A 24,411-nucleotide genomic window follows, 5' to 3' on the forward strand; every position below is an offset into this window, starting at 1 on the left:
TAACAGGTTTAAATTGGGATGGGTGGGGGTGACTAGTCTGTAGCTAGATCCCTTACAATCAAGTTTAGGGTCCCGCATTGTTATATTATTGCTGCAGCTAGTATATAGCTTGTTGTCAAATAAAGTCAGAGAGACATTGGACACTTTCCGTCTGTAATCGTGACGATTATTCCTGTGTGGGGTTACCATACTGGGCAACTTTGTTACAGTGAACCAGTGCTAGAGTTAGTTACTGGTTGGGGTTGTGTAGAGCAACACAACCATCCATGCTTTGTTATATAGAGTGGTAGGTCTACATCTAAACCAACTTCCATTGAATACATTTCGATAGTGTTTTTTTTTCTTCTTTAAAACCACTCAACAGTTTACAAAAACAACCCGACCGTTTACTTAATTCATTCAACCATTTCCCCCCCCCCCCCCGCCCCCCAGGTGCCATCCCCCCTGAAGGTTTCTTGGAGCTGCAGGAGTGTGACCTTGACCTTGATCAGTGCCTGTGGTACAACGCCGGGAGGGGCCGCGTCCGTTGGCAGCGTCACGAAGAGATCCTGTCAGCAGACTGGCACCACCCCCCTCCCCAGCAGTCAGCTGATCCTCCAGGTCTGATAGTTTGTCAGTCGTTTGATGACCAAACTTGACATAGATAGAACACAAGACTCCTTCATGACCAAACTGGACATAGATAGAACACAAGACTCCTTCATGACCAAACTGGACATAGATAGAACACAAGACTCCTTCATGACCAAACTAGACATAGATAGAACACAAGACTCCTTCATGACCAAACTGGACATAGATAGAACACAAGACTCCTTCATGACCAAACTGGACATAGATAGAACACAAGACTCCTTCATGACCAAACTGGACATAGATAGAACACAAGACTCCTTCATGACCAAACTGGAAATAGATAGAACACAAGACTCCTTCATGACCAAACTGGACATAGACAGAACACAAGACTCCTTCATGACCAAACTGGACATAGATAGAACACAAGACTCCTTCATGACCAAACTGGACATAGATAGAACACAAGACTCCTTCATGACCAAACTGGACATAGACAGAACACAAGACTCCTTCATGACCAAACTGGACATAGACAGGACACAAGACTCCTTCATGACCAAACTGGACATAGACAGAACACAAGACTCCTTCATGACCAAACTGGACATAGATAGAACACAAGACTCCTTCATGACCAAACTGGACATAGATAGAACACAAGACTCCTTCATGACCAAACTGGACATAGACAGAACACAAGACTCCTTCATGACCAAACTGGACATAGACAGGACACAAGACTCCTTCATGACCAAACTAGACATAGACAGAACACAAGACTCCTTCATGACCAAACTGGACATAGATAGAACACCTCAAGTTTTAAGATAGTGTTTTAATCTGCCTAGATCACACACACACGTAAACACGCACATACAAGCACACACACACACTATCTCTCTCTCCCTCACACACATATAATATGGATATATATGTATGTATGTATATGTGGTAGATGAGACGTTCCGGGCCATGTTCGCACGTCTGACGATACCAAAAGACACGAAAGACAAGACGTCAGTGCTGAGGTCTGTCAACTACGAGCCTCGATTTTCTGGCGGGGGACTTTGTCAGGTAAATGTCACGTTCTAGATGTCAGGTAAATGTCACGTTCTAGATGTCAGGTAAATGTCACGTTCTAGATGTCAGGTAAATGTCATGTTCTATATGTCAGGTAAATGTCACGTTCTAGATGTCAGGTAAATGTCACTGTCTAAATGTCAGGTAAATGTCACGTTCTAGATGTCAGGTAAATGTCACTGTCTAAATGTCAGGTAAATGTCACGTTCTAGATGTCAGGTAAATGTCACTGTCTAAATGTCAGGTAAATGTCACGTTCTAGATGTCAGGTAAATGTCACTGTCTAAATGTCAGGTAAATGTCACGTTCTATATGTCAGGTAAATGTCACGTTCTAGATGTCAGGTAAATGTCATGTTCTAGATGTCAGGTAAATGTCACGTTCTAGATGTCAGGTAAATGTCACGTTCTAGATGTCAGGTAAATGTCACGTTCTAGATGTCAGGTAAATGTCACGTTCTAGATGTCAGGTAAACGTTACAAACAATATTTTGAGGCGGGCATATGTCAGGTGGGGACGGCGTGTTCGAATGTTAGATCTTAAGACTGGGATTCCGAAAATCTCGAGTTCGGACCCTTGACGGGTACCTTAATAATGAAAACTGAAACGAAATGGCTGGGCATAGTGTTGACCACAATATCCCCCTGTCTTGGGCAAACAGGGAGAGGATGATGATGATATGTCAGATAAATGTCACAAACTAGATTTTTAGGCAGGGGAATCTGTCAAGTTAAAGTCACAAACATCTATTCTAATCACACCCTCCTAAGAGATTTGTTGTTTTATTTTATTTTAGAAATATCTTGTAAACAGAATTAATGGCGATCATGTTAAATACACAAACATTATTTTCTTTGAAACTGTCCAGTCAGTCAAAGTTGGGCCTATGTTAATTAGTCTAATTTAATGACTAGAGTTAATTAGTGTGTGGGTGGCTAATGATAATGAACCTAATTTGATGTCTAGAGTTAATTAGTGTGCGGGTGGCTAATGATAATGATCCTAATTTGATGTCTAGAGTTCAATTAGTGTGTGGATGGCTAATGATAATGATACTAATTTGATGTCTAGAGTTAATTAGTGTGTGGATGGCTAATGATAATGACCCTAATTTGATGTCTAGAGTTCAATTAGTGTGCGGGTGGCTAATGATAATGATCCTAATGTGATGTCTAGAGTTCAATTAGTGTGTGGATGGCTAATGATAATGATCCTGATTTGATGTCTAGAGTTAATTAGTGTGTGGATGGCTAATGATAATGACCCTAATTTGATGTCTCCCTAGATCCGGTTCTGGCACCGCCTGACTGGCCAGACCGTGGAGCTGAGGCTGGAACTGGCCGAACTGGTCAAGAAGAAGACGAACAGACAGACGCGGATGTTGTGGAGCAGCCGACAGGCGGGGGAGAGGGCGGGGAGTGGTCAGTGGAGACGTCAGGTCGTTGACCTCAACAGTGTGGCCATCAACACAAGGTGAAGGTCATTTCACGCTTTGGTTGTTTTTTCCTTCTTGTTGGGCGAGTAGAGTGGGATGCTGCATACAGGACATGGAACTACTTGATGTGACGTTAGGTCATTTGTCACATGACTGTAGGTCACATGACTGTAGGTCACATGTCACATGACTAGTTTATTAGCCGTTAAAATAAAAAGCAACTACTATATTTACTTATGTTTAGCACGTTATTATCTCGCTAATAGGACGCTATAATCATGCTATTAAGACGCTAATATCATGCTATTAAGACGCTAATATCATGTTATTAAGACGCTAATATCATGCTATTAAGACGCTAATATCATGCTATTATCACGCTATTATCACTCTATTAAGAAGCTAATATCACGCTATTAAAACGCTAATATCATGCTATTAAGACGCTACTATCATGTTATTAAGACGCTAATATCATACTATCAAGACGCTAATATCACGCTACTATCACGCTAATATCATGCTAATAACATCATACAACTGTTCTGTTTGCAGCTATGTGCTCCAGTTTAAAGTTGTGACGACCAGTTCATCCTATGGTACAGTTGATCTGCTTAACATTAGCCTGGGACCCGAGTGTTTTAGTTCAGGTACGTTTGTCTGTGGTCAACTAATCTTTCAGTTCAGGTACGTTTGTCATCCTATGGTACAGTTGACCTACTCAATATTAGCCTAGGACCCGAGTGTTTTAGTTCAGGTAAGTTTGTCTGTGGTCAACTAATCTTTCAGTTCAGGTACGTTTGTCATCCTATGGTACAGTTGATCTGCTTAACATTAGCCTGGGACCCGAGTGTTTTAGTTCAGGTAAGTTTGTCGGTGGTCAACTGATCTTTCAGTTCAGGTACGTTTGTCGGTGGTCAAATTATCTTTCAGTTCAGGTACGTTTGTCGGTGGTCGAATAATCTTCTAGTTCAGGTAATTATGTCACTGTTCAAATGATCTTTTAGATAAGTTAATTATGTCACTGTTCAAATGATCTTTTAGATCAGGTAATTATGTCACTGTTCAAATGATCTTTTAGATCAGGTAATTATGTCACTGTTCAAATGATCTTTTAGATCAGATAATTATGTCACTGTTCAAATGATCTTTTAGATCAGGTAATTATGTCACTGTTCAAATGATCTTTTAGATCAGGTAATTATGTCACTGTTCAAATGATCCTTTAGATCAGATAATTATGTCACTGTTCAAATGATCTTTTAGATCAGGTAATTATGTCACTGTTCAAATGATCTTTTAGATCAGGTAATTATGTCACTGTTCAAATGATCCTTTAGATCAGGTAATTATGTCACTGTTCAAATGATCATTTAGATCAGTTAATTATGTCACTGTTCAAATGATCTTTTAGTTCATGTAAATATGTCACTGTTAAAATGATGTTTTAATTGTGTAAATATGTCAGTGGTCAGCTGATGTTTTAGTTGTGTAAATATTTCAGTGGTCAACTGATGTTTTAGTTGTGTAAATATGTCAGTGGTCAACTGATGTTTTAGTTGTGTAAATACGTCAGTGGTCAACTGAAGTATTGATTCAGACACATTTGGCAATAGCGAACGCCTTGCACTCCATTGCTTCATCTCTTTAATTGAACGGCTTAACCCAACGAAAACAAAAGCTTAAACTCTGCGTGTTTCTCCAATTTATCCTGTCAGTTTTAAAAGAACTTTAATTTTTTTTTTCAAGTGTTAAAACAATAAGCAGAGGCGTGGCTAAGATTTGACATGACACGATGATTATAACTTGGGGTCGTGTAAAGGGCTCGGGTATGTGGGTGTCAGAAAAACAATTTAAAAGAATCAATTAGTGTACAGGAATTTAATCAATGACTCGAGGGGTTCTCACGTTGTTTAAGATCGGGAGAAGTTTTATTAGAGATATTTTATTAGAGATATTTTATTAGAGATATTTTATTAGAGATATTTTATTAGAGATATTTTATTAGAGATATTTTATTAGAGATATTTTGTTAGAGATATTCTATTAGAGATATTTTATTAGAGATATTTTATTAGAGATATTTTATTAGAGATATTTTATTAGAGATATTTTATTAGAGATATTTTATTAGAGATATTTTATTTGAGATATTTTATTAGAGATATTTTATTAGAGATATTTTATTAGAGATATTTTATTAGAGATATTTTATTAGAGATATTTTATTAGAGATATTTTATTAGAGATATTTTATTAGAGATATTTTATTAGAGATATTTTATTAGAGATATTTTATTAGAGATATTTTATTAGAGATATTTTATTTGAGATATTTTATTTGAGATATTTTATTTGAGATATTTTATTTGAGATATTTTATTAGAGATATTTTATTAGAGATATTTTATTTGAGATATTTTATTTGAGATATTTTATTTGAGATATTTTATTTGAGATATTTTATTTCAGATATTTTATTTCAGATATTTTATTTGAGATATTTTATTTGAGATATTTTATTTGAGATAATATATTAGCTGCTCACATAGAAACATTGTCTAACCTTCCGTGGTTTATAAAAGAATAATACAGTCACTGGTTGACTAGACCGTATATATCAAACTCGGCAGTTCTGTTGTTTACTTTACTCTATATGAAAGTTTGCTTGTATAGTGCACATGTGGTTAATACACTTGAGATGTTTTAACAAACATTGGATGGAGGACTTTGTCCACTCATGTTGGTGTGACCCCTCTTCAGGATGCCCCTCCCCCCTCCCCACTTATTCTCTACATTGAGGTGATCCCCCCTGTTGTAACTGGGGATCATGTCCCCGCAGTTATTCAGTGGGAGGGTTTACACTCTCTAGCGTACCGCGTCACACGGCCACATTTTTTATTTATATAAAATATTTTCACAAGACATATACTCTCGTACCCAATCACACACATCATAACCCCCCCTCCCTCGCGACATTATCCCACATGATTTTTCCCCTTGTCAAATACCCCCACTGTATTACCCCTCACTCCCCCCCCCCTTCTCCCTAAAAAAAACACAAAAAAACCTCTGCAGCTCTATATACTCTGTCATTACACGCAACCCTAATCGAAAGTTACCATTAGGTTTAGGGTTGGGTATGGGTACCTATACAGAAAGGGATAGGCACTCCACTAACCTATTAACCTGAAGCCCCGCTGTTTACAAATTCCGTGTGTAAAACGAACGTAAAATCCTCTGAATGTTGTCATTGAATGAAATACTGGGCCAGTGGTCAAGCACTCAATCAACTGGCCCCGCTCTTCACGCGAATCTCCATTTCGTCATCGGGATCCGAACATTCTCCTATCCATTAAAAAAAACAACAACTGCCAAACTGTAATTAGTTTCTGATTTAAAAAAAAAAACTCTCGTAAGGTTTAAAATATCCTGTTTTTTTTTTTTTGTTTTTTTTGTTTTTTGTTTTTTTTAGCACAGAAAATGAAACTCGGCGTTGTTCTATAGTACAAATAAACCCTGTTCTTTTCATATTTGGAAGAAGAAATTGTTCGTAATTTTCAGACTGACCACATAAAACTATTGGTTACTTTCAGCTCTGAGACTGACCACATAAAACTATTGGTTACTTTCAGCTCTGAGACTGACCACATAAAACTATTGGTTACTTTCAGCTCTGAGACTGACCACATAAAAATTCTCAGCTCTGAAACTGACCAGATAAAACTATTGCTTACTTTTAGCTCTGAGACTGACCACATGTGGAGAAGAGGGACACACCGGCCCCACCCAAGAGCTGTGTGACAAGCACTACCTGACTGCGGGGGTGGTGGACGTTGAGAACTTCACCATCAACGGCAGCTGGGCCCGGGGGGTGCAGGCATGGACGGTCCCTGAAACAGCTGTCTACAAGTAAGTCGGTGTTAGCTTACAGCCGTGATAGCTTAAAGCCGTGTTAGCTTACAGCCGTGTAAATCTTACAGCCGTGTAAATCTTACAGCTAAGTAAATATCATAGCCGTGTATGCTTTAAGCCGCGTATAAATGTTTTAAACTAAAAATACCAAACTTATGAAAAGAGGGGATAGTGAAGACATTCAAGTAAAAAGAATATTGAAAAGTTAAGCAAGAAAATAAAGGAAGGAAAAATAGAAGAAAAACTTTACAATAACATTAATTTTAAATTTTAATAAAAAAAAAATACGAAGTTAAAAATGGTTAGCATTATTCAATTAAAGCTAATGTTAATAAAACAGAATTTAATGCACTTTTTATTTTATTTTTCCTAACACAATTAACGAATTGCGATATCGATTGATTAAAAATGGACTATAAACATCGACAAAGCCCAATACATTAAACAGAGCAGACCATATTTTCATCAACAAAAAAAAGGAATATATTAAAAAGATTTAGTTTTTTCATGTTTTTTAGTTCAACTAACATTAAAATTTAAGATAGGAATATCCCCTGGGCTATTCTAATAAATCATAAATAACCGCGCTTGACTAGGTATTAATATATGGCAAGGGAAGCAATCAATACAAACCCACAGAAATAAAAAGAATGTTTATACTTCATAATAAACGAATGAATATTGCAAAAAGAAAAAAAAGAATAAAAAATGTAAAAACATTAGAGGCTGAAATAGGAATGTTGGCGTGACCGAAGTGGTTTTAAGAATAAATTTAACGTAAACTTATATGTTGTGTCTGCTGTTGGTTTGTATGTAGATCTAGGTCTTACTTCATCAGATCTTTCAGATGACTCATACATTAAGCCAAACACTTTATTTCTGGAAGTTTATAGCCTATATTGTTTAGATCTGGTTGTTTTTTGTCAAACTTGTCATTTCTTTTAGTATTTATATTTTGTAAAATCTTTTTGTTTTTGTCAAATTTGTTAGTTATTGTAGTTTTTATATTTTGTAAAATCTTGTTGTTTTTGTCAAACTTGTTAGTTATTGTAGTTTTTATATTTTGTAAAATCTTGTTGTTTTTTGTCAAACTTGTCAGTTCTTGTAGTTTTTATAATTTGTAAAATCTTGTTGTTTTTGTCAAACTTGTCATTTCTTTTAGTATTTATATTTTGTAAAATCTTGTTTTTTTTTTGTCAAACTTGTTAGTTCTTGAAGTTTTTATATTTTGTAAAATCTTGTTGTTTTTGTCAAACTTGTTAGTTCTTGTAGTTTTTATATTTTGTAAAATCTTGTTGTTTTTTGTCAAACTTGTTAGTTCTTGTAGTTTTTTTTTTTTTTTTAAATCTTGTTGTTTTTGTCAAACTTGTTAGTTCTTGTGGGTTTTTTTTTTTAAATCTTGTTGTTTTTGTCAAACTTGTTAGTTCTTGTAGTTTTTATATTTTGTAAAATCTTGTTTTTGTCAAACTTGTTAGTTCTTGTAGTTTTACAATGCATCTGGGTACATTTGCACTGATTTAATTTTGTCAGAATCGAGGCGTTTGGGGCCAGGGGAGGCTATGGCGGCCACCTGGCGCCCCTGCTGAGCCAGGCTAAAGGGAGTCACGTGACTGCCAAGTTCCAGTTGGAGAAAGGGGACAGAATCCACTTCGTCGTGGGTCAGATTGGTGAACACGCATGTCAGGTGTGTACAAACTGATAGGTTTAGGACAGTGTGTACAAACTGATAGGTTTAGGACAGTGTGTACAAACTGGTAGGTTTAGGACAGTGTGTACAAACTGATAGGTTTAGGATAGTGTGTACAAACTGGTAGGTTTAGGACAGTGTGTACGAACTGCTGGTGTAGTTACTTTGAGTGTTGGGGTGATGATGTTGATGTGTAGTGATGTGTTGTATAATATGGTAATGACGTCGTTGTGTCTTATGCTGGTAATGTAGTTGTGTTGTGATATCTGGTGATGATGTTGTTGTATAAACTGGTGGTGATGTTGTGTCTTATGCTGGTAATGTAGTTGTGTTGTGTTATCTGGTGATGATGTGGTTGTATAAACTGGTGGTGATGTCGTTGTGTCTTATGCTGGTAATGTAGATGTTCAGTCTAACCTGGTGGTGATGTCGTTGTGTCTTTTGCTGGTAATGTAGTTGTGTTGTGTAATCTGGTGTTGATGTAGTTGTGTAAATTGGTGATGGTGCTGTGTTATCTGGTCACTGTGTGGTGTGATTGTGATGTCTGCCAGACAAGAAAACTCAAACGTCCCCCCCCCCGTCTCCACAGGACCTGTCTATAACGCCGACCGCCCATTGTAGACTCAGCCACTTACACGACACGCATCACAAATACCCTGTGGCGGGGGGCGGCGGAGGTGGCGCCACCTACATATATAAGGTTAGTATTTCCATTCTACTGATATCACATTGTTCCCTCACTTTAACCATAAACACAAACAAATATCACAATTTGTTTTCCTAGCCTAATAAAATAAAACCCACCTCCTCCTATATTATCGACTATTAATTTCAGCATCTAACTAAAACGTATGAGGCGGGCGTGTATCAGGTAGGGACGGTGTGGTCCAATGGTAGAGCATACAGTCCGAAACTGGGTTCAAAACTGTAAACAGCTCGAGTCCACCCAGCTTTAATGGGTACCTGACTCTCGTTAGGGAAAGTAAAGGCGGCTTGATATAGTGCTGACCGCACTAGCCTATCGTAAACTGAGGTCACAGAAACCAGTGAACTCTACTCCACTTGCCATAGACCGTCAAGTTTGAATGGGAACTTGACTTACTTTATATAACAAGTGCACCCTCCCCTCCCCCACTTAGGTCCTTAAAGCACAACCACTAGAATTAAAGGCCGACGTAATATTCTATCATATAAAATTTGACTATACACAAGGCACTAGTGCTAGCTTATACATGAAGGCAAAATAATCGGAATTTTAAAAAAAAGTGGTGTCAATTTGATAAAAAAAGTTAATTCACAATTCAAAGTCTAAGTAGCTGGTAAATTACGAAATTACTGGTTAATTAAAAACATATTGCATAATACTAGATCTCTACTTTATTTAACAGAACCATCCAGGGCAGACAACTCTGGATATTCTTCTGGTGGCAGGCGGGGGAGGGGGGATGCCATTCCTTTATAGCAGACGAGAGCATATGGAAGATGAAGAGAATGGCGACACAACTGACCAATCAAATAGCGAGAAAGAATATCAGGAATACTTACAGATAGAGTCAAGTAGGTTTTTTTTTTCTTTAAGTTTTTCCAAAAATCTCCACAATATATCTCTAAGATTACTGTAAATCTTCACAATATATCTTTAAGATTACTGTAAATCTTCACAATATATCTCTAAGATTACTGTAAATCTTCACAATATATATCTAGGATTGCTGTAAGTCTCCACAAAATATCTCTAAAATTGCTGTCAATCTCCACAGATATCTCAAAGATCATGGGAAAAGATTACGCAAAAGCTCTGTTTCAGTATACACCTGAAGGTCTGAGCTCATGTGTACAGAACCATATTGACACCGTGTTTTCCTCTGGCGGGTTTGGCATGGGCTTTGGCGCCTGCTACGGTGGTGGTTTTGGTGGTGGTGCCGCACGTAAGTCTGATGTTGTAGTGACCATCAAAACTGGTCTTGTCTGGACACCGTACTTATTTGTCTTCACAAATTAGAATTTAGAGTGTGTTTTTTAGTATGGGTAAATTGTGCATGGTCACATATATCAAGTGTGGCGATGGGGAATGTTTAACCTTATTGTTTTCGTGCAGTATTTCTTTAGATTGGTCTTGATCCCTGATAACCTTTTGACATTTTTTCTCCAGTGAAAAATATCCACTAAAAACCATTTAAAATGATGGATGTTATATTTCCAGTGAAAAATATCCACTTAAAAAACATTTAAAATGATGGATGTTATATTTCCAGTGAAAGATATTCACTTAAAAAACCATTTAAAATGATGGATGTTATAATTCCAGTGAAAGATGTCCACTTTAAAAACCATTTAAAATGATGAATATTTTATTTCCAGTGAAAGATGTCCACTTAAAAAACCATTTAAAATGATGGATGTTTTTATTTCCAGTGAAAGATGTCCACTTAAAAAACCATTTAAAATGATGAATATTTTATTTCCAGTGAAAGATGTCCACTTAAAAAACCATTTAAAATGATGGATGTTTTTATTTCCAGTGAAAGATGTCCACTTTAAAAACCATTTAAAATAATGGATTTTTTATTTCCAGCGAAAAATATCCACTTAAAAACCATTTAAAATGATGGATGTTATAATTCCAGTGAAAGATGTCCACTTAAAAAACCATTTAAAATGATGAATATTTTATTTCCAGTGAAAGATGTCCACTTAAAAAACCATTTAAAATTATGGATGTTTTTATTTCCAGTGAAAGATGTCCACTTAAAAAACCATTTAAAATGATGGATGTTATATTTCCAGTGAAAGATGTCCACTTAAAAAACCATTTAAAATTATGGATGTTATATTTCCAGTGAAAAATATCCACTTAAAAAACCATTTAAAATGATGGATGTTTTATTTCTAGTGAAAGATGTCCACTTAAAAAACCATTTAAAATAATGGATGTTTTATTTCCAGTGAAAGATGCTAAGAAGATCAACGGGACACCTACAGTTGGCCGGCCTGGCCAGTCCTACGTCAGCGATTCGGCCATTTTCTCGATGATGTCAAATGGTGGGTGGTAGTTCTCATTACATCATTACATTATTACATAATTACATAATTACATAAATACATCATTACATCCCTGTTTAGGCTCTTCATAGCAACTGTCCAAATGGTAATTGAAGTAGAGATCAACTGTTTTTGTGACCTCGTTATATGAAGGGATGGCGTGGTCCTTAACGTGAGTCAGGTACCCATAAGAGCTGGGTGGACTCAGGGAAGTTCTTAGGACTTGAACCCGAATTCAAACGCGATTCTTTGGCGTGAACTTTCAAGTCCTATACTATTCGACTACACCGTCGCACTGTTATAGTCAGGTTATATCTAGACTCAGCTTGATTTGTTACATAATCAAAGTCAGATAATTAAAGCTCAGTGGACAGTTCTCAATCATACGATAATTAAACACAATGACCACTTAGATTTTGGTCCAATGAAAGACTGGTATCAAAATCTCTACTCCACTTATTATTTTGACCTGATCGAATTCAGGAACTTAGAACTCAGGTTTCTATTGGTTGTTGGGATAAGGTCCAAACCGCTGCACGTGCAGGTAGGTCCCTCAAGTTTGATCTGACCTGTGACCTTTACAATCACGTGACATCGTCCTCTTGGTTCCAGAGGTGCATGAAGGTTCCGGCTTGGTGGAGGTCTCGCCCGTGGGGTCATGTGACTGCAGCTACTACTGCCAGTGGCTGGACGACTCGTTTCAAGCACCAACCTGCTACCTGCCGGGGCAGAACTTAGCCGCTCACGCTGGTTAGTCTAAATACCAAAACTTGCAACACTTGCTGGCGTACCGTATATACACGAATATTTTAAAAACTGCTTACAATGTAACTACCTCAATCTACAAATATTTCCTATACTATAGCTAAATAAAACTACCCAAATCTGTTGATAGACTACCTAAATCGTATGAAACTTCTGATAATTTAATTACCTAAACTTAGTATACAAGTTAGTGCAGAAATTTCTAAACAAATATTTTCAATACTTTAAATATTGAAACATATTTTCAAATACTTCTCATTAGCTCAATTGGACGAACACTTTAATTAAGTATTCCAATTACCATAATTGCCTGAACACAAATTTCAAACAACTAATTTGTTTTTGTTCTAGCTGTTGAATCACGAGAATTTTTCCCGTGGTACTTTGTGGTGGCACTGTGTGTTGGTATTGGCGTGGTCGTCTGTCTACTGGCCGTTTGCATATGTGAGTAGCCAAACCAAAGCACACACTAATGCACAAGTTAAAATTGTACAAGTCAGTTTTTCACTTTTACAAAAGTCCTTTACAAATTTTAATCTGAGTGAAAACACAAATAGTGTGTCATATTTACAAAAGTAGCAAGACTGGGTACCATAAGATGAACTGTGTTCACAGATCTGCGATGCAGGACTATCAGAGCGCGGCACCCAACAAGTTTGAAGAAAATGGCGTCGTTCTTCTGCCCGTGTGTCCATTTATCTGGCAACCCCGCCACCAGGAACGTGCTGCCACAGATCCAGCGCCCCCCGGCCATCATGCACCTGAACCCCAACTACGACAGGGTCTCGACTAAAGAGCCGCACCAGGACTTGAAGGAGATCAATAGGAAACATCTCAAGTTGATGAGGTGAGGGGTGACGTCATGGGGTGAGGGGTGACGTTATGAGGTGAGGGGTGACGTTATGAGGTGAGGGGTGACGTTATGAGGTGAGGGGTGACGTTATGAGGTGAGGGGTGACGTTATGAGGTGAGGGGTGACGTTATGAGGTGAGGGGTGACGTTATGAGGTGAGGGGTGACGTTATGAGGTGAGGGGTGACGTTATGAGGTGAGGGGTGACGTTATGAGGTGAGGGGTGACGTTATGAGGTGAGGGGTGACGTTATGAGGTGAGGGGTGACGTTATGAGGTGAGGGGTGACGTTATGAGGTGAGGGGTAGATGGACGTCATGAGGTGGGGGATAGATGGACGTCATGAGGTGAGGGGACAGTGACGTCATGAGGTGAGGGGTAGATGGACGTCATGAGGTGAGGGGTGACGTCATGGGGTGAGGGGTGACGTTATGAGGTGAGGGGTGACGTTATGGGGTGAGGGGTGACGTTATGAGGTGAGGGGTGACGTTATGAGGTGAGGGGTGACGTTATGAGGTGAGGGGTGACGTTATGAGGTGAGGGGTGACGTTATGAGGTGAGGGGTGACGTTATGAGGTGAGGGGTGACGTTATGAGGTGAGGGGTGACGTTATGAGGTGAGGGGTGACGTTATGAGGTGAGGGGTGACGTTATGAGGTGAGGGGTGACGTTATGAGGTGAGGGGTGACGTTATGAGGTGAGGGGTGACGTTATGAGGTGAGGGGTGACGTTATGAGGTGAGGGGTGACGTTATGAGGTGAGGGGTGACGTTATGAGGTGAGGGGTGACGTTATGAGGTGAGGGGTGACGTTATGAGGTGAGGGGTGACGTTATGAGGTGAGGGGTGACGTTATGAGGTGAGGGGTGACGTTATGAGGTGAGGGGTGACGTTATGAGGTGAGGGGTAGATGGACGTCATGAGGTGGGGGATAGATGGACGTCATGAGGTGAGGGGACAGTGACGTCATGAGGTGAGGGGTAGATGGACGTCATGAGGTGAGGGGTGACGTCATGGGGTGAGGGGTGACGTTATGAGGTGAGGGGTGACGTTATGGGGTGAGGGGTAGATTGACGTCATGAGGTGGGGGATAGATGGACGTCATGAGGTGAGGGGACAGTGACGTCATGAGGTGAGGGGTAGATGGACGTCATGAGGTGAGGGGTGACGTCATGGGGTGAGGGGTGACGTTATGAGGTGAGGGGTAGATTGACGTCATGAGGTGGGGGATAGATGGACGTCATGAGGTGAGGGGACAGTGACGTCATGAGGTGAGGGGTATATTGACGTCATGAGGTGAGGGGTGACGTCATGGGGTGAGGGGTGACGTTATGAGGTGAGGGGTGACGTTATGAGGTGAGGGGTAGATGGACGTCATGAGGTGGGGGATAGATGGACGTCATGAGGTGAGGGGACAGTGACGTCATGAGGTGAGGGGTAGATGGACGTCATGAGGTGAGGGGTGACGTCATGGGGTGAGGGGTGACGTCATGGGGTGAGGGGTAGATTGACGTCATGAGGTGAGGGGACAGTGACGTCATGAGTACATTGACGTCGTGAGATGAGGGGTAGATTTAGGTCATGAGGTGAAGGTAGACGTCATGAGGTGAGGGGTATATTGACGTCATGAGGTGAGGGGTACATGGACGTCATGAGGTGAGGGGTACATGGACGTAATGAGGTGAGGGGTACATGGACGTCATGAGGTGAGGGGTACATTGACGTCATGAGGTGAGGGGTACATAGACGTCATGAGGTGAGGGGAACATTTTCGTCATGAGGTGAGGGGTAGATTGACGTCACGAGGTGAGGGGTACATTGACGTCATTAGGTGAGGGGTAGACGTCGTGAGTACATTGACGTCATGAGGCGAGGGGTACATGGACGTCATGAGGTGAGGGGTAGATTGAAGTTTCAGTGAGTTGGGCGTTAGGTGAGGTCTACTACGGTCTGCTGTCTGTATGTTCTAACCTCCCCCCTCCCCTAATGTTTCAGTGAGTTGGGCCAGGGAGCGTTTGGTGAAGTCTACTACGGCCTTCTGTCCAACGTCCCTATGGTGGTCGGGGACCTGGCTGTGGCCGTCAAGACACTGCCGCCAGTCTGCACTGAGCAGACGGAGATGGATTTTCTGATGGAGGCAGTCATCGTCAGGTGAGTTCTAGCCTTGGCTTGTTAGACGAGATAACTGGTGATTCGTGTATGGGATGGTTAGCAGTCTGGTGCTAGAATGATTGGAAGCTGAATGATTATATTTTTAAAGTTTGAATGCAAGATCAAGAAGCAGTTTCAATGGTCGAGGGTCGGCTGGTATTGCTGTGTATAAAAATATTCAATAATAAAAAATGTAAATAATATCGTCCAGAACTTATCAGTGCCAGATTTTCCAAAAAAAAAACCTTCTCCCCAGCAAATTCACCCCCCCCCCACCCACCGCCTACTATAAAATAATATCTCCGTCTGTCCCCAGCAAGTTCACCCCCATCCACCTCACCCCCCCCCCCCAACTCACCTGCCATAAAATAACATCACCGTCTGTCCCCAGCAAGTTCAACCCTCCCCCCACCCCCACTGCCATAAAATAACATCACCGTCTGTCCCCAGCAAGTTCAACCCTCCCCCCACCCCCACTGCCATAAAATAACATCACCGTCTGTCCCCAGCAAGTTCAACCCTCCCCCCACCCCCACTGCCATAAAATAACATCTCCGTCTATCCCCAGCAAGTTCACCCCTCCCCCCCCCCCCCACTGCCATAAAATAACATCACCGTCTGTCCCCAGCAAGTTCAACCCTCCCCCCACCCCCAATGCCATAAAATAACATCTCCGTCTATCCCCAGCAAGTTCACCCCTCCCCTCCACCCCCACTGCCATAAAATAACATCTCCGTCTGTCCCCAGCAAGTTCAACCACCCCAACATCGTCAAGTTTATCGGGGTGTGTTTTGACCAGCACCCCCACTACCTGGTTCTTGAGCTGCTCGAGGGTGGGGACCTCAAGAGTTTTCTGCTGCAAGCTCGGCCTAAATGGGTAAACATACCGTCATTGTTGTGTGTGACACAGCCGTACGGCTATCATACAAATACATAAACACGGCCTAACACTTGTTTGTGTACTACCACCGTAATTCGATCACCATAGGGCACAGTTCACTATAGGGCTGGTAAGTAGGTCACCAAATAGTTCTACAGCTCAATCAAACCTGCATGAGCCATAGAACTGTTTATTGACCTACTTACCAGCCCTATAGATATCCAACAGTTTCTACAAATGTCTACACATCACATTGTATAGAAGTCACACACCAATGTTTGTTGAATCATAGCTGTACACTCTGTACATAACAGGAACAACCTTCACCTTTGACCGTCCTTGACTTACTTCGCCTTTCCCTTGACATTGCTCGCGGGTGTCAGCATTTGGAGGAGAAACATTTTATACACAGGTATTTTATTGACACAACTTTGTATACAAAATTAAATGGTATGGCTTGATGGTTTATCAGTAACGTCCAATAATAGTTGAAACACATGCTCTATGGGAGTCTTTATGATACTTTTTAAAACTAGGAAATGTAGCACCTCTATCTAATTTTATTTAAGGGTTATCCATAAATGACGTCACGCTTTTTTTTGACGATTTTTACCTCCCCCCTACCCTCCGTCACACATCGTCACAAAAGCCAGACCGCCCCCCCCTAAAATGACGTCACACCTCAGCCTACAACCCCCCCCCTTAAAATTGCAGTTGAAATTTTTTAAACATCAATATTTTTCCAAAATCTTGTCTGAACTCTGTCAAAATAGATTATTTGAATCAATTCCTATTACAATTTATCAAAACAGTTTTCTAAAACGCGAAATAACGTCTAAAATTCGTTTTCTAATATTGCTTTTTTATAATGCAAAAGTGTGACGTCGTACCATCTAAACCCCCCCCCCCCCCCCCTCATCACACACCGTCACAAAATTACGGACCCCCCTCCCCCCTACGAGTGTGACGTCATTTATGGACGACCCCTTAGTATTCGTTTTGCATATACATTATACAAGATGTATACAGTTTTAGACATTAACCTTGTTGTCTCCCCCCCCCCCCCCCCCCCCCAGGGATATAGCCGCTAGAAACTGTCTACTCACCACCAAAGGCCCAAACAGGATGGCGAAAATTGCTGACTTTGGTATGGCTCGAGATATTTACAGGTAGGTTTTTACACACTACAGACACGTCATGTCTACAGGTTGTAGGTTTAGGATATTTACAGGTAGGTTTAGACACGTGATATGTTCAGGTAGGTTTAGACACGTGATGTGTTCAGGTAGGTTTAGACACGTGATGTATACAGGTAAAATTAGACATGTGATGTCTACAGGTAGGTTTAGACACGTGATATCTACAGGTAGGTTTAGACACGTGATGTCTACAGGTAGGTTTAGACACGTGATGTGTTCAGGTAGGTTTAGACACGTGATGTATACAGGTAAAATTAGACACGTGATGTCTACAGGTAGGTTTAGACACGTGATGTATACAGGTAAAATTAGACATGTGATGTCTACAGGTAGGTTTAGACACGAGTACGAGATGTAGTTTTACCTGTCCATTACATATCATTTGCACGTAGGTTTGCAAGAAGTGTGATACTTATTTATTTTGCCTGAGCCCATTACACAATCATCATGACTGTCAGTAGATGTTGGTACTCAGTTTCATACTTTTATTGTTTCATGAGTTTAGTTCTGATTATTGCATAATTTCAGGTACGATTATTACATGATTACAGCTTTAATCATTACATGATTCCAGGTCTAATTATTACATGATTACAGCTTTAATCATTACATAATTCCAGGTCTGATTATTACATGATTACAGCTTTAATCATTACATAATTCCAGGGTTGATTATTACATGATTACAGCTTTAATCATTACATAATTTCAGTCAGGTCTAATTATTACATGCTTACAGCTTTAATGATTACATGATTCCAGGTCTGATTATTACAAAAAAGCCGGTAAAGCCATGTTACCGGTCAAGTGGATGCCTCCTGAGGCTTTTCTAGACGGAGTTTTTTCTTCAAAGACAGATGTTTGGTAATGTTGCTTCGATTATAATTTACTTTAAATGATTAAACCAAATACAGTCATTTAAAATCCATAAATATAGCTTTATTTATGAGTGTTAAACTTGACTTAATCAGTCTAACCCAAATCCTGCATAATCTAACCCTAACCCTGCATAATCTTACCCTAAACCTGTTCAGTCTAGCCTTAGACCTGTATATCTTACCCTAAACCTGCTCAATCTAACCCTAAACCTGTATATCTTACCCTAAACCTGCTCAGTCTAACCTTAAACCTGTATATCTTACCCTAAACCTGCTCAATCTAACCCTAAACCTGTACCGCTGGAGCACAACACATATGTGTGCTTCAGTCGAATATCATTTCCGACAATAGTCCTACCCCACGTACCACTATACCTACATAACAATGACATCGTGGTATAAAATCCCCCCCCCCCAACAAAATTGTTCTACCCACTATACCTACATAACAATGACATCGTGGTATAAAATCCCCCCCCCCCCAACAAAATTGTTCTACCCACTATACCTACATAACAATGACATCGTGGTATAAAATCCCCCCCCCCCAACAAAATTGTTCTACCCACTATACCTACATAACAATGACATCGTGGTATAAAATCCCCCCCCCCCCCCAACAAAATTGTTCTACCCACTATACCTACATAACAATGACATCGTAGTATAAAATCCCCCCCCCCCAACAAAATTGTTCTACCCACTATACCTACATAACAATGACATCGTGGTATAAAATCCCCCCCCCAACAAAATTGTTCTACCCACTATACCTACATAACAATGACATCGTGGTGTAAAATCACCCCCCCCCCCCCCAACAAAATTGTTCTACCCACTATACCTACATAACAATGACATCGTGGTATAAAATCCCCACCCCCCCCCCCCCAACAAAATTGTTCTACCCACTATACCTACATAACAATGACATCGTGGTGTAAAATCACCCCCCCCCCCCAACAAAATTGTTCTACCCACTATACCTACATAACAATAACATCGTGGTGAAACCCGCCCCCCCCCCCAACAAAATTGTCCTAACCACCATACCTACATAACAATAACATCGTGGTATAAAATCCCCCCAACAAAATTGTTCTACCCACTATACCTACATAACAATAACATCGTGGTGAAACCCGCCCCCCCCCCCCCCAACAAAATTGTCCTAACCACCATACCTACATAACAATAACATCGTGGTATAAAATCCCCCCCAACAAAATTGTTCTACCCACTATACCTACATAACAATGACATCGTGGAATAAAATCCCGCCCCCCCCCCACTATACCCACAAAAAGTGACATCTTGCTGTGAAACTTTCTCTCCCCCCCCCCCCCTCTAGGTCTTTTGGCATCCTGATGTGGGAGGTGTTCTCCCTGGGCCACATGCCCTACCCCGGGCGCTCCAACGAGGAGGTGATGAACCTGGTCACACAGGGGGGACGGCTGGAGTCTCCGGGAGGATGTCCCTCAGCCGTGTGAGTTGGTTCTGTAGTCACGTGATTAGTGGTCAACGGTCGTCACGTGACCAGTGGTCAACGGTCGTCACGTGACCAGTGGTCAACGGTCGTCACGTGACCAGTGGTCAACGGTCGTCACGTGACCAGTGGTCAGCGGTCGTCACGTGACCAGTGGTCAACGGTCGTCACGTGACCAGTGGTCAACGGTCGTCACGTGACCAGTGGTCAATTGTCGTCATGTGACAAGTGGTCAACTATTGTCACGTGACCAGTGGTCTCTTGATTTCATGGTTTGATTTCAAGTACAAAAATACCATTTGTATTTCATGTGTTGGGCATCTTATTGTAATCATAACTTGAATAGAATCAAATGAACTATTCTGGACTTCTACCATCAGGTTTAGCTAAATTAAATTTTAAAAATAAAACGGAAAACATTTTGTAAATATGTATTTTATACTTAGTAAGAAATACACCCAAAAAAATTATAAAAGCACTTGAACATGGTGCTTGTTTTAAAAATCTTCGTTACAACGCCATCATCTAGCCAATCAGCAACATATAATTTGTTGTAAACAACCTTGATCTAATAATGAACTCGTAAAACAATTGATTATGGGGCTTAAAAAGAATAAAATGTTGACTATATTGTAAAGATGATGGCGATTTTTAAAAATCTAATTAACGCTGTAAAACGCAATTAAACAATCGGAAACAAAAACAACGTTATCACAAACAAACCAAAAAAAAAGAAAAAAAGAAAAAAAAAACTTGACACGCTCATTTTGATTGAATCAAAGATCCATTTTTTACCCTCACAGATTTGATATCATGGCATCATGCTGGAATGCTATGCCCGAAGGTCGACCTAACTTTTCACTCATCATCGCCAGCCTTGAAAGGAGACTCAAGGTCACTGACCAATTTGTGTGATAGGTTTTTTTAAACACCTGAATTTTATGTGTTGTGACATTCTTTTCAACACACTGAAATTGGAGAATACTTTAACATTTTTCTGTTTGATGTTTGCTTATTTTTTGTTTATTTGTGTGTGGTTTTTTTTTTTTTCCTTTTTTTTTTGCTTAATTAAAATTCAGAAAAAACTTAAAAGTGCAACCAAGTGGGATAATATTCGAAAACAAAAGACGTTAGACTTAATAGAATCAATGGTAGAAAAATTAGATAAATCTTCTTAAGCTTGAAAATAAATTTAAAACATGTTCCTCTTGTCAAATATATTTACAAGGTAATTTGTCAGACATTAGCTGTCGTTATTGCTCGTGACATTTAATAAAAATTGCCGTGATTATAAAATGATTTATCCCAACACGATGTGTGCAACTAATGTAGCTACAACCCCATACAAGGTCCGGTAAAAGAATGCTAGTTAACTTGACACAAATTGTCATGGTGTCCACAGTTAACTTGACACAAATTGTCATGGTGTCCACAGTTAACTTGACATAAATTGTCATTGTGTCCACAGTTAACTTGACACAAATTGTCATTGTGTCCACAGTTTACTTGACATAAATTGTCATTGTGTCCACAGTTAACTTTACATTGTCATTGTGTCCACAGTTAACTTTACATTGTCATGGTGTCCACAGTTAACTTTACATTGTCATTGTGTCCACAGTTAACTTTACATTGTCATGGTGTCCACAGTTAACTTGACATAAATTGTCATTGTGTCCACAGTTAACTTTACATAAATTTATTTGTCATTGTGTCCACAGTTAACTTGACATTGTCATTGTGTCCACAGTTAACTTGACATTGTCATTGTGTCCACAGTTAACTTGACATTGTCATTGTGTCCCCAGTTAACGTTACATTGTCATTGTGTCCCCAGTTAACTTTACATTGTCATTGTGTCCACAGTTAACTTTACATTGTCATGGTGTCCACAGTTAATTTTACATTGTCATTGTGTCCACAGTTAACTTTACATTGTCATGGTGTCCACAGTTAACTTGACATAAATTGTCATTGTGTCCACAGTTAACTTTACATAAATTTATTTGTCATTGTGTCCACAGTTAATTTGACATTGTCATTGTGTCCACAGTTAACTTGACATTGTCATTGTGTCCACAGTTAACTTGACATTGTCATTGTGTCCCCAGTTAACGTTACATTGTCATTGTGTCCCCAGGATGATGACGTGGCGACCCGGGGGTTACCTGTCTTCTACGTGTCCCCAATCGTCAACACCCGGAGCCCCAGACTGACCGAGCGTCCATCTTTCAACTCGCCCCACCCGAAAACTGGGGCGTCCCGGGGGGTGATCCACCCCAGCGAGAACACCCTGAGCCCCCACACGGCCAGTGACGGCTACCTGGAGCCTCTCCTGACGCTCAGCTCTCGGGAGGTCCTGCACGACACCGCTCACAAGACCCCCAGTGACACCGGCTCCAGGAGAGGCAACACCAAGTTCCACCAGAAGGAACCTGAGTTCTCCAAGTCTGAACATCTTATAGACAGCACCAAATCCAGCGTCAAATCTCGCACCCCGCGGGTTTTCTACAAACCTGGAACCAACCCCGCCCATTCCCCGGCAGACCCCGCCCACGAAGCCTTGCTCCACTCACAGTCCACCCCGGAGAACATTGCCCAGGTGGAGGAGTGCGTCGCCCTTAGCAACGGCGACAGGCAGGACAGCAATACCAAGCTAAGTGACAGCGGTTGTGACAGCGAATCATGTGATGTGTCCAGCGATATCAAAGACTTTAACGCTACGGACGATTTGAAAACGGTGGACGTGGTCGAGCTGCCGGAACTGAACCCTAAGAGAAAGTCGTACACACATTTTCCCCGGGCCTCGTCACAGCACTGATTACATAACATAGCACTGGTTGTGTTACAGTAGTGATTACACGACATAACACTGGTTATACGACATAGCACTGATTACATGATGTCATGCTGATTTATCCCAACACCCTACTAAATACACAACGGAGTAGCTAACTAATACCCACTGATGTTTCTATTTCTGTACATTGTTTTTGTGTGGGTTCATCGCATGAACAACATGACTGAAATGTGTTAGAATGTCAACATTGAACTTTTACGACAAGTAGGACACATTCTGCAATGTCAGTTTCAGGATGTTTGCTCTTCAATGTCGTAAAAATTAGAATCTATTGGTCTAACTTTCACTTCATCTAATTTAGGTCTCATATTTAGAAAAGCAAAACGAAACGAAAATGTCCCCTGTCTCATTGAGTCAAGTCTAGTGGCCAGTTGTGTGTTTTTACCCGTCATTTGGGACAAAAATCCATCACCCTTTGGTTTGATCAATTTAAATATGTTGACTCAACCTTGTGGAAGCAGACGAATCGAGTAACCAAAACATGTTGAAATTACAGGGTTAAGTCCCGTTAAGTGCTTTCAACTTTAAACATTTTTTTTTAAATTTAAAAGATAATTTTTTGCATCAGTTAATAAACCGTTAAATAAATTGAACTTTAAAAAAAAATATCGACCCAGCAAAATCTTAAAATAAATTCAGCCATTATTACATTAACTTGTAGGCCTAAAAAAAAAAAAAGAATTGTCTCATTTTGTAGCCTCAACGTTTGTTACCAGGCCTCTGTTATTTAACTATTGAGGACCAAAAGTTACTGAAATCAGCACAGGCATTGGTACTGAGGTCTCTGACACGTAGGCTACTAATTAAAACGCAAAATATAGGCCCAAAAATGTTTATATATAATATTCTAATACTGTTACTAAGCAATCAGTTGAATTGTTATTGGCTTTATCTTTACCATTTGAAGTGTCATATCATTTGTGATAATGTTTTAGCGTACTGTAACATTAAAATATTATTTATAGCCTTTTATTTTATATAATTTTTTATACACTGATTTCCTCATGAAATGTTGCTCATGTTTTATTTATTTTAGTTAATAATTGCATAATTCAGTAAGTAATAATTAATATTTTTTGTTTAAAATTGTGACATTTTTACTGCACAGATTTATAAATATATTTCCGCTCACATTTTTTATTTTAAATGTGTTTTTTCTATTGTATAATAAAGCTATTAATTTATGAATAGACCTCATTAACTAAAGCAAACATGTTAAATAATATTTTCAATCTAATATATAAAGCTCAGTTCTGTAACGTGTGGCAAAAAAGTTTGTCGTTGACAGTTCTATGGATTTAAGTGTTAGATTTTTTATCGTGCTCATAGTCTAAATTTACGAGTCAAAAAATTACCATTGAAAGTCTTTAAAAACAATTTTCATTCTATTTACTTAGAAGAATAATTTTCAATTATGAACACGACATAAAATTTTTAAAAAAGTGTATCGACGTTTATAAAATTTCTAAAATTGTGTCAGAAATGTATTGACTGCACAGTTACTTCCCTTTAATAAAAAAAAAATTCTTAAGAAGAAAGAATTTACATTTTATTACTTTGTTTTTGGTGTTAAGAAAAAAAAATAATTACATAATTAGCGGGGATTG

At 39.7% G+C, this 24,411-nt stretch overlaps 2 protein-coding genes across 2 annotated transcripts; both read left to right on the forward strand.

The window, feature by feature from the left end:
• Window positions 1-432: 432 nt before the first annotated feature.
• On the forward strand, window positions 433-19,948 carry LOC131944978 (leukocyte tyrosine kinase receptor; the record flags this gene model as incomplete). The annotated part of the gene is given in 19 exon segments (XM_059305902.1): window positions 433-600; window positions 1,535-1,653; window positions 2,945-3,132; window positions 3,650-3,744; window positions 6,838-7,006; window positions 8,540-8,693; window positions 9,286-9,396; window positions 10,085-10,253; window positions 10,457-10,624; window positions 11,643-11,738; window positions 12,351-12,488; window positions 12,855-12,947; window positions 13,119-13,350; window positions 15,346-15,501; window positions 16,249-16,378; window positions 16,696-16,793; window positions 17,458-17,550; window positions 18,343-18,444; window positions 19,810-19,948. Coding segments are annotated over 19 exon segments (2,618 nt in total), but the record flags the coding sequence as incomplete, so codon positions are not given.
• A 778-nt stretch (window positions 19,949-20,726) lies between these two features.
• On the forward strand, window positions 20,727-24,031 carry LOC131944986 (uncharacterized). The gene is made up of 2 exons (XM_059305911.1): window positions 20,727-20,838; window positions 22,085-24,031. The coding sequence occupies exons 1-2, from the start codon at window positions 20,758-20,760 to the stop codon at window positions 22,763-22,765; spliced, it is 762 nt and encodes a 253-aa protein (XP_059161894.1). The 5' UTR covers window positions 20,727-20,757; the 3' UTR covers window positions 22,766-24,031.
• Window positions 24,032-24,411: the final 380 nt, after the last annotated feature.

This window comes from Physella acuta, unplaced genomic scaffold, assembly GCF_028476545.2.
Source record: "Physella acuta isolate Inbredline_101_S28 unplaced genomic scaffold, ASM2847654v3 ptg000517l, whole genome shotgun sequence".
Taxonomy (NCBI): Eukaryota; Metazoa; Mollusca; class Gastropoda; family Physidae; genus Physella; species Physella acuta.